Raw genomic sequence first — 10,130 nt, 5'->3', positions numbered from 1 at the left:
TCAGGGCTCGCGCCCCGCCTGCTGCAGACCAAGCTGAGCGCCTGGCCACTGCCCGATCCCCCATCGGCCCCGAGCCCACACCAGCCCGTCCTAGCCGAGCCCCTGCATCCGCCTGCCGCTGCTGCAGCCGCAGCCGCAGCCGCAGCTCCATCCCCAGCCCGGAACCCGCATCCAGGTGAGGCGGCCGCGCTCCGGGCGCCCGGGCTGAGGAAATGGCTGGGAATGGAGAGGGAACTGGATGGGATGGGGAAGGGGCTGGAGAACTGAAAGAGGACGCCGGTGGGTGCGTGTCAGTGTGCGCCCCGGGATATGTGTCTCTGTTGCTCGGTGTCTGCAACTGCCTGGGTGGCCGTGTGGACGTGCGTCCGCGGCCGTGTGCCCCGCGTGTGTCAGTGTCCGGGCGCGTTTGAACGCCTGCATGTCCTCTGTGCACGTGAGCGTGTCCATGGAGTATGTTTGTGTGCATGGCCGTGTGACTCTGTCGTGTGTGTACAGACAGGCCCCGGGGCTTCGCGCCTTGCCCAGCACTCCGGTTCCGCGGGGCTGCAGGTTGCAGGGCCCCGGATAACCGAGGCGGTGGCCTCTCCTGCGTCCCCGGTTTCAAGGACGCTAGGACTCGCTGCGGCCCTGTGGCCTAGCGCTGGGGAGGGGGTAAGGCGGGAGGGGGTTCCGGGCCCGGAAGGGCGCCTTCGGTCTCAGGAGGGAGGGGAGGGGACACCAGCGTCCCTCCGGAAGGGCTGGCGTGAGAACGCGGGGCCAGCACATCCGTGCCCGTGTGTTCGCTCTCCTCAGGCCGCCAGGATGGACGTGTTCATGAAGGGCCTGTCCATGGCCAAGGAGGGCGTCGTGGCCGCCGCGGAGAAAACCAAGCAGGGAGTCACCGAGGCCGCGGAGAAGACCAAGGAGGGTGTCCTCTACGTCGGTGGGCGAGGGGCGGGGCTTCCAGGGTGCAGGGGTTTTGGTGTCCTCCGATGGAGTGGAGCTGAGGTCCTTAGAAGGAGGGAGTGGGGGGTCTGGGCAGGAGAATATGAGTCAGCAGATGGGGCCGGGTCAGCAGGGGTCACTGAAGTCATAGCCAGCGATGGAACCTGGGCCAGTGATGAGACCGACCGGAGGGGGAATGGGGGAAAGGTTGGTGAGGGTGGGGTTCAGCTGAAAGTCCAGGGACCAGTGCGGGGATCAAAGGAGACAGCCTTCTTTTCCTTATTCTTCCCATTATTAATAGTTACCTGGTGCTGAGCCCTTACTCTCTGCCAAGTACCCTGTGAAATACATCCATAACATCTATTACCTCATTTAATGCTCCCTGCCCATCCACAGACCAGGGAAACTGGGGCTTCCCAGAGGTTTAACTATCTTGGTCAAGGTCACAGCTGATAAAACCAGAAGCTGGAGTTTGAGTCAAGCTTTATGGACTCCAAAATGCCCCCTCCCCTTGCTGTGCTCCCCCCTGTATTGTTGGGGCTCCCTCCCAGCCCTCCTCTCCAGCTACTTCCACCTCTGAATCTCTCTCTGGGTCTCCCTCCTCCCAGCGGTCCCACCACTGGCATCTCTCTTCTGGATGCACCCTCCTTGCAGCTGCCAGCTGTCATCAGGAGAAAGGCCAAGTGGTTAAAATGTCTCACCCTAAGTGGGAAAAAAGAGGGAGCCTGCAGGATCATTTGCATAAAGGGAGGCAAGAAACTGATTGAATTCTGTCTGCTGATTCAGGGCTTAACTTTTGTGCGGTCCGTAGAATTATCTCCTATTCAGGCTGTAGAGGGCTGGTTAACTTGCCCAGGGTTGTGGCAGACTTGAAGTTGTGATAATTTGAATACTTATTGACCACCTACTATGTGCTGGTAGGTGCCGGCTCTCCTGATAGTGATGCCAAGTATTCCAGTAGTGGGATTTGACATCCAGTGGCTGGGGTGGAGGGCCACTTTGGTAGGGTAAACAAAGAGGGTAGCATCTGAGCTGAGCCCGAAGAATAAGGAGGGTGGGAAGGCGGTGCAGAAAAGCAGGTGCAAAGGCCTGGAATGGGCTGAAGGACACTGGGTTCGAGAGCAGAGGGCAGAAAGCAGTGGTAGGAAATGAGATCAGAAAGGTGGGCAAGAGCCAGTTCATGAGGGGCCCCTGCAGGCCCGGGCAAAGCATTATTATAATTGCCATGACAGACTGTAACCCAGGGACCGACAGGATCTGACTTCAGTATGGAAAGGTCCCTCAGGCCTCTGGGGACAGAACAAATTGCAGGGAGACCCACTGGGGGGTAACATAGTCGCCAGATGAGGGTGGTTGGAGCTAGGGCAGAGGTGATGGAGACTAGGAGAAGGCCTGAGCCCACACCTGCTGGACCCCAGCTCTGGCCTCCCTCTTCCCTCCTCCCTTCTCCCTCAGCCCTTTCACTCCTGTGGACTCCTGGCACCCCTGACACTGCTCCTTGCTAACAGACTCGGCCCCTCCCTTTCCCCTTAGATGGGCACCTCCTGCTCCTCCCCCTGACCAGGAACTCCTGATGGCCCCCAGTTCTTACTCATCAAAGCCTCAGCTCCCTGTAGCCTAGCATTCAACGTGCTTTGTGGTCCTGCCTCAGTTTCCATTGCTTCGAGCACACAGACCCCATCGATGTGCTCCATGCAGGCCCTGAAAACACACCTCTCTATGCCTTGCCCACATGGTCCCCTGTGCCTGGGACACCCTCCTCAGTCTCCTTTCTGCATATCCACCTGCTCCCCATTTGTCAAGACCCAGGCAGTGCCCCCTCCCCCATCACATACCCCCTGAAGGCTGGAAGTCCTCTCCCCACTACTTGAGGTCCAGGGCACCAACTCTGCTCTTCTCTTTCCCCCATCTGACAGTGAGCCATTGTCCTGGAACCTGAATCAGAGCAGGTGCCAACAAGCATTTGTGGGAGGAATAAATGGATGTGCATGCACAACCCCCGACCCCTGCCAGTCTCTGGGTCTAGCTGGCCTTAGCCCTGAGAATCCTGTCTTCTTGCACCCTCCTTCTGCCGGCCTCAGCTGGCCCAGACACCCATTTCTGGCTCTGTCAGTTGTTGTCTGGGTTGCCAAATCCTCAGGATGGGAGACAGCCCACTCCCCTGAGGGCATCCACCCCCCACCACCTCAGGTTAGGGTCTCTTGCCTTTCCCAGTCGCTACCCTCCTGGAAAGACCCAGCCAATGCCATGGGTGTCAGGCACCATATTCACATCACCCTTATACACCCATTCTGCATCTAAGACTCTCCCAACTTCGACCAGAAGGAGGGATTTGCACTCTAGTTAGAAGAGAGTCTTTAGAAGAAATGGAGCGGGGAATGTTGGGATGTGAGTGTCCTCGGGTAGGATGTGGGCAGTTATGCATCAGGGGCACCTTTCCAAATACAGAGCCTTTTTGCCCTGCCCCCAGTTCCACCCCCATCTGCTCCCATCCTGGACAGAGGATTAAATGAACCGGCGCAGGTAGAGTGCTTTCCCAGTGCTGGCGCTCAGGCAACATCCACCAGAGGTGTGGGTATCATATCAGGTGGGGGTGGCAGGGGACAGAGAGTGGGGAGAACTGGAAGTCCTGAGGATGTAGGCATGGGGGGCACTTGTGGGATTTGGGAACCCAAGGAGGCAGTGAAGGGCCAGGATGCCCACTGCTGACTGGGTCCCTCTGCCCACTCTGTAACCACTGTACTTGCTGGAGTCTGTTCCCTTGGCTCAGAGCCCTTACGTGTGCTCCTTTTTGTCCCCATAGGAAGCAAGACCCGAGAGGGGGTTGTACAAGGAGTGGCCTCAGGTACCAGCCCAGCCCTGCTCAGCCCTGTGTCCTCACCCTGGCCTGGGATCTGGCTGGCACCCAGAGACTGGGGGGGGAGGGGTGGTGGAAGAGGGCACCCCCAAGGCTTCCTGGGGGTGTGCTCCATGGGAAGGCAGGCCCTGGGACACTATGGAGGAGGGTGGCATCTATGCCTGCTTCACCCTGGCCCCCAACCCTCTCCCTGACGCAGTGGCTGAGAAAACCAAGGAGCAGGCATCTCATCTGGGAGGAGCCGTGTTCTCTGGGGCTGGGAATATCGCAGCAGCCACAGGCCTGGTGAAGAAGGAGGAATTTCCCACCGATCTGAAGGTGAGCTATCCTTCCAACACACACACACACACACACACACACACACGTGCCAGGCACACCCATAAACCTGCCACCAGGCTCCCTGTTCCCCCAGCTAGCCTGGGGCACAAGCCACCTTGCCTCACGTTCTGCAGGGCCCTGCTAGACGCAGCTCAGAATGAGTCTGCATGAAGCTGTGTACGGGCATGGCACTCCCCGTGACTGTGACCCAGATCTGGCTGGATACATGTATCCTGATTGTGAGTGTCATTTGGACCACTTTTGGCCTCATCCACATATGTCACTGATTGTTCACTCATGTCTTTTCAGTCAACAAGTATTCATGCCAGAGAGGGATTGTTCTAGGGGTTACGACAGAATAGGTTCTTACATTCATGGAGCTGACACTGTAGTGGGAGAAGATACAGTAAAAAGCTAACCAGTAAGCAAGATGGTTTCAGACAGGGGTATGTGCTATGACGAAAAGACAAGGGTGAGGGGACAGACAGTCAAGGGGTGAGGAGGCTACTTTAGTTGGGAAGGCTTCTCCGAGGAGATGACCTTAGAGCTGACACCCAAGGGATGAGGCAAGCCATGTGGAAAGTATATTTCAGGCAGTAGGAAGAGCACGTGCAAAGGCCCTGAGGCAGGTATGAGCAGAAGTGGGCCATGGGGAGGGGTGAACTGTGTGTCACACATTTGTGCAGACATGTTACCCCAGGCAACTGGTGGCGGCTACCCACGTGTGCATGAAGTCAGATACCTCATTAGGACATGCTGTAGGGTGAGAGCTGTGAGCTCTGGAGCCCCACAGAGCTGGATCTGAATCCCAACTCCACTACATCCTGTGTGACCCTGCACAGGTCCCATCATGTCTCTGAGCCTGATTCTTTGCCTCTAAGACGGGAGATGAGCACAAGAGGACTTTTAGGTAGATTAGAGATAATGTAGCTCAGAGGTTCTCAAAAACTTAAGTGTGCATTAGATCACTAGGAGACCAGGTTAAAATACAGACTGTTGGTCCCATCCCTAGAATTTCTGATTCAGCAGGTCTGTGGGGCTCAAGAATTTGCATGTTTAACAAGTACCTGGGTGATATTGATGCTGAAGGTCCAGGGATCACACTTTGAGAACTACTGATGTGAAAAGCCTGGATGGCATAGTGAGTGCTCAGTAAGAGATGATGGCCCCACGATCACATGGTCAGCCTGTGTGTGCCCCCAAGGTCTTGTGTCACCATAGGTGTGCTAGGACAGTGCACTCTGTGGGTCTCTATGATGTCTGTACAGACACGCCTCCCATGGGGTGCTCCGTGTTGTCCACGTGTAAGTGCAGACTCTGCCTCTGTGGGGGTGGGGCTTCCTTAAGCATGATCAGGAGATCAGTGTGCATTCAGCATGAGGGTATCCATGCTGAGGAGACCCCACAGCACCCTCCACTCTAGACATTTTGCACAGTTGGTTCCTTCCCCTGTCTGAAAGCTGGGACCTGACTCAGAAGTTCTGGTTCAAGTCCTGTCTCTGCATTTTATCAGCTGTGTGACTTTCCATTTCTTATCCTTATGTCTCCAGTGATTGCTCCCATTCACTGATCTCTTGTGTGGGTAGGCACTGTTCTAGACATTGTACATGGAGTCACTCATTGAATCTTCACAACATCCCTGTAAAGAAGGCATCACAATTAGCCCATTTTACAGATGAAGGAACTGAGGCTCAGCGAGGTAAAATGTCTTGCCCAAGATCACAAATCCTGACTGCCCCCCTGAGAAGGTGGTTGGGAGGATAAGCTCAGGTTCATGTCACTGTAGTCCCTTGGTGCCAACATGGGGCCAGGCCCAGCGCTGACAGCTGGGGTGCAGAGAAGGCAGGTCTGGGCCTGAGCTCTCAGCTCAAGGCTTGGTGAGGGCCTTGCACAGAACCATTTCTCTCAGGCTGCCTTCCTTTTACCAGCACTTGTTGACACTTCAAGCCTCCTCTCTCAAGGGAGTTCAAGATCATAGACTTACAATCCAAAGCCAGGCCTTTGGGGCCACTGGGCCCATGGAGAACCCATGCAAGCCAGGGGCGCAAGTTTCTGTCTCTACCTCCAGTCTGCTCACATATGTTATCATGGAAGCCTCCCCATATGCATACAAAGCAGAGACACCATCCCATTTCCCACCCGAGGCAGCTGAGATCACAGGTAAAACGACTTACCTAATGGCAAAGAGGTAGTGAATGGCCAGGCTAGGATGGTTTTTAAGTGAACTTTTTATTGAAGTACAGCATTCATGCAGAAAGCATGCAGCTCCATGAAATTTTCACAAATTCAACTCTCCCCAAGTAACCAACTCCCAGATCAAGACACAGAACATCAGCCCCTTAGAAGCCTCCCTTACACCTCCTCCCAGTCCCTACTCCCAGGGCCAAGACTAGGGTGAGAGAAGTGAGGTATCTGGGGCACAAAATTTAAGGGAGGATGCTTATTCCAGTGTCTCATTTGCACCCCAGGCGCCTGACTCTCCTCACCTTTGTCCTGGCCCTGTCTCCCCCCGCACAGCTAATTGCTTCCTGACTTCTATCACCACAAATAAGTTGGGTGTTTTTCAGCTTCACATAAATGTTATCCTAGAGCACATGCTCTTCTGTACCTGGCTTCTTTCATTCATCAGTAAGCGTGAGAGTCAACCATGCTGTGGTGTGCACTGTGGTTCCCCATCCTTGAGGTGCAGTAACCACTGTGTGATAGGACGACAGAGCACACATCCATTCTACTGTTGTTGGACATTTGAGTTGTTTCCCAATAATGTGCAGAGCTGGGATTCTTAATAGTCTGTTTCTTTCCTGGGTTCTTGTCATAGCTGGGTGACTTTGGGCAAACTAACATTTCCCCACCTCCTGGGCCTTGATGGACCCACTTGTAACTGGGGAAAGTGAGCCAGGCCAGAGTGTAAACTCATGTGCCCACAGGGCCCATGACAGGTAATGTGAAGGAGCTGAAGCTGCCTGGATGGAGCCGGAGCAACTAGAGTGTAGAGGTGCCAGCCCTCCAGGGTCCCAAAATTCTCACCTCTGTCCAGTAGGGAGGGACAGTGGTTACATATGGAAGTGGGGGAGGTGGTGTGCCCCTTGCCTACAGGTTCCCCCACATGTGGCCTTGTACAGCCGTGCCTGGACCTCAGGTTACTGTGAGTGCCCACGTGTGCAGCCAGCTCAGTCCCGTGTTTGTGCACATACATGTGCTCGCCCACAGGGGACTGGCCATGTGTCTGGCAGCCCCCTATTTGCGTGCCTGCTGGTCTGCACCGGTCTGGACAGCAGATGCAGTGGGGAGGGGAGAGTCTTAGCTCACACATCCAAGCAACACCATGAGCTGTCGCTTCCAGCTTATCTTAAAATAGCAACAGCTGAAGAAACCAGGCCACACAGGGCCCTGGGGGAGGGATGGGTGGAAAGTGGCAGGGGAATGGCTCAGAGCCCCTGCTCAGCCCTGTCCCTGAGTCTCCATCTCCTTCCAGCCCAGAGGAGCCTCCAGGGTTACCTCTGGGGACCTGATACGCACCCCCTCACAGAGCTGACACAAAGAGGGTAGGGATAAATGGGTGACTGAGTGTGCCATCTAGCTCCCCATCCCACCCAGTCCATATGATGGAAGCGCAGGAGGCTGCCACGTGCTGGGGAGAGGGGTATGGAGAGCCCTCTCCCCCTCGCCACCCCCAGCTTCAAGCCATAATTGGAGGAATTTCACTCCTCCATCCCACTTCCAAGGCACTCCAAATAAACAATTTAATTAAAAATTCTGGTTGCATTGCCAACAAAGCCTAGCCTTCCCCCAATCAGCCAAAAGCTTCCCAAGGTAGGAATTTGAGGGGCATCCCCAGCTGGCCCCATGGGCACTGTCTCTTCTCTGCCTGCAGCCAGAGGAAGTGGCCCAGGAAGCTGCAGAGGAGCCGCTGATTGAGCCCCTGATGGAACCAGAAGGGGAGAGTTATGAGGAACCGCCCCAGGTGAGGGGTGTCAAGGCTGGGTGGGGCTTTGGGCATCCCCAGCTGGGATGGGAGGTTCCTGGCAGGATAAGGTTGGGCCTGGGAGCTTCAAGCCCCCCTCTTCTAGAACCCAGACACCAGAGGTGGCAGCAGGGAGGGAGGACAGATGGGGCCTAGCACTGGGTGCCAGGCACCCCTGCCCAGAACATCCCAGATGTCCCCAACTTCCAGGTTTCTCTTCTGCCCAGGGAGAGGGACATGCACTGTTCCTCCTTGAGGGGGAGGGGTCTCTGGGCCGGGCCTGACCACTTGGTCTCCAACCCCTTCCTCTTTTGCTCTTCTCCACTCCACCCCCATCCCTCTGATGCAGGAGGAGTATCGGGAGTATGAGCCAGAGGCGTAAGGGCCCAGGACGGCCCCCCACCAGCAGCACAATCCCTTCCCTGTCCCGTGCCCCGCCCCCCAAGAGCCAGGGTTGTCCTTCTACCCCTTCCCCTTAAAACATGAGATCTTCCTTCGCTCCGAGGCGCCCCCTCGGAGCCTGTGTTAGAGTCTATCTGTCTGTCCCACCTGCCCGCGTCCAACCCCGGGGCGTGGACAGGGCCGGGGCTGCGGCCATGGCTGGTAGCCTCGCCCCACCTATGCTGCCCCCTCCCCACCCCATCCCATCCCATCCAGTGTCTGCGCGAATGTAGCATGTTCGATGTGTTTTTAAACGAATCGGAAAGCAACGGCTCCCCTCCACCCCCGACAAAGGCTCTCTGAGGGGCCCCGGGGAGCCCCAGAACCCCCCCCCCCACCGCATTCCCACATCGACCCCAAGAACCTTTTTTTTTTAACCAAAACCAGGAGCCAGGCTGTGCCATGCCCCTCCCCCAGCCGGCCCGGTCCGAGCGCGGGCGTCGTGTGTCGTGATTGTGGCATGGAGAGTACCCCACCCCCGTGTGAGCGTGTCCCGGGCGGGCGGGCCCGGTCGCCCCCCGGGTGTCCATGAATAAAGCCAATCTGTCTGTAGCAGGCGCCGCACGGGCAGGGCTGGGCTGGGCTGGGCTGGGCGCCGGATGGGGACGACCGACAGGCTTCCACGTCCCAGCCTGCCCCACGCCCCTCTTTGGGGCCCGGCACACTCAGCCCAGGTACAGGACTGACCACATCTGGCCTCAGCTACTACCCGCCTCGTACCCCCGGGGGACGACCTGGATGGAGGGTTGCCCCCAGGCTGGGCCACGCTGCGGCCTGGGAGGCGGTAAGGCGGCCTCGGGCGCCACCTATTGGACCGTAAAGCGCCTACTGGGCGTGCTGGGCGGAGGGAAGCCCGGTGCAGCCAAGGCGCACGGCCGACAGGCTCAAGGCGCATGCAGCGCAGGCGCCTCGATGGTCACGCACGCGCGGACCAGCGTGCACGCACGCTGGCCGACACGTGCAGACCCGCGCGCACACTCAGAGTTGCACATGCGCCGTGATGAAGCTCTGGGAAAACAGCAGCCTGGTCACTGGAAGAAGCTGCTTCACTCAAACCTCTCCCCGCGAGAACGCTGACACGCACATACCCCTGCGCACACCTGCTCACCGAAGAAAAACTCATCCCAGGGGAGGGAAAATGGGCAGTTGCCACGGAAAAAAGCAGAGTTCGGGCAACCAGTGCTCCACCCTTCCCGGAAAGGAGTCCGAAAGTTTGCGACCTCGGCTGAGGTGAGCAAGGGTCTGCAGAAATCTGGGAAGCCGACCTGGCGCCTTGAGTGGATGAGTATTGGCACTAGAGGGCCCCCAGCACCGCCGCGGTGCAGGGAAGTAGGGGGGCGGAGATGCCGCCTCGCTGAGCGGAGGCCCCGCCGCCATCAAGGCGAAGGCACTGCTCTGATTGGCACAGAAGCTCCCCCCGCCCCAACCAGTGATAGGCCCCGCCCCCGACGATGCAGTGCTCTTGCTCTCTTTTGCCGCAGCCGCGGGCTAACTTGGCTCACCCATGCGGAAGCCTGGCTCTGCTTTGCCGCAATAACCCCCATTCTTGCCTGAGGAAGACCCAGCCCCTTCTCTGCCAGGTCCGACCTCCTTTCCGACTCAAACCTTGCTTCGCCCCTCCAGCCC

The 10,130-nt window shown here is 57.4% G+C and overlaps 1 protein-coding gene across 4 annotated transcripts; it reads left to right on the top strand.

Annotated features, from left to right (window-relative positions):
• The first annotated feature begins 801 nt into the window (after positions 1 to 801).
• On the top strand, positions 802 to 8,445 carry SNCB (synuclein beta). Of its 4 annotated transcripts, none has more exons than XM_059919661.1 (5): positions 802 to 922; positions 3,728 to 3,769; positions 3,981 to 4,099; positions 7,992 to 8,063; positions 8,413 to 8,445. In XM_059919661.1, the coding sequence occupies exons 1-5, from the start codon at positions 802 to 804 to the stop codon at positions 8,443 to 8,445; spliced, it is 387 nt and encodes a 128-aa protein (XP_059775644.1). The 4 variants fall into 4 exon arrangements, with proteins under 4 accessions (XP_059775644.1, XP_059775643.1, XP_059775645.1 ...); XM_059919660.1 differs by having other exon boundaries at positions 7,974 to 8,063; XM_059919662.1 differs by lacking the exon at positions 3,728 to 3,769 and having other exon boundaries at positions 7,974 to 8,063.
• Positions 8,446 to 10,130: the final 1,685 nt, after the last annotated feature.

The sequence above is a fragment of the Balaenoptera ricei genome, chromosome 3 (assembly GCF_028023285.1).
Source record: "Balaenoptera ricei isolate mBalRic1 chromosome 3, mBalRic1.hap2, whole genome shotgun sequence".
Taxonomy (NCBI): Eukaryota; Metazoa; Chordata; class Mammalia; order Artiodactyla; family Balaenopteridae; genus Balaenoptera; species Balaenoptera ricei.
This window is presented reverse-complemented; position numbering and strand designations above follow the sequence as displayed.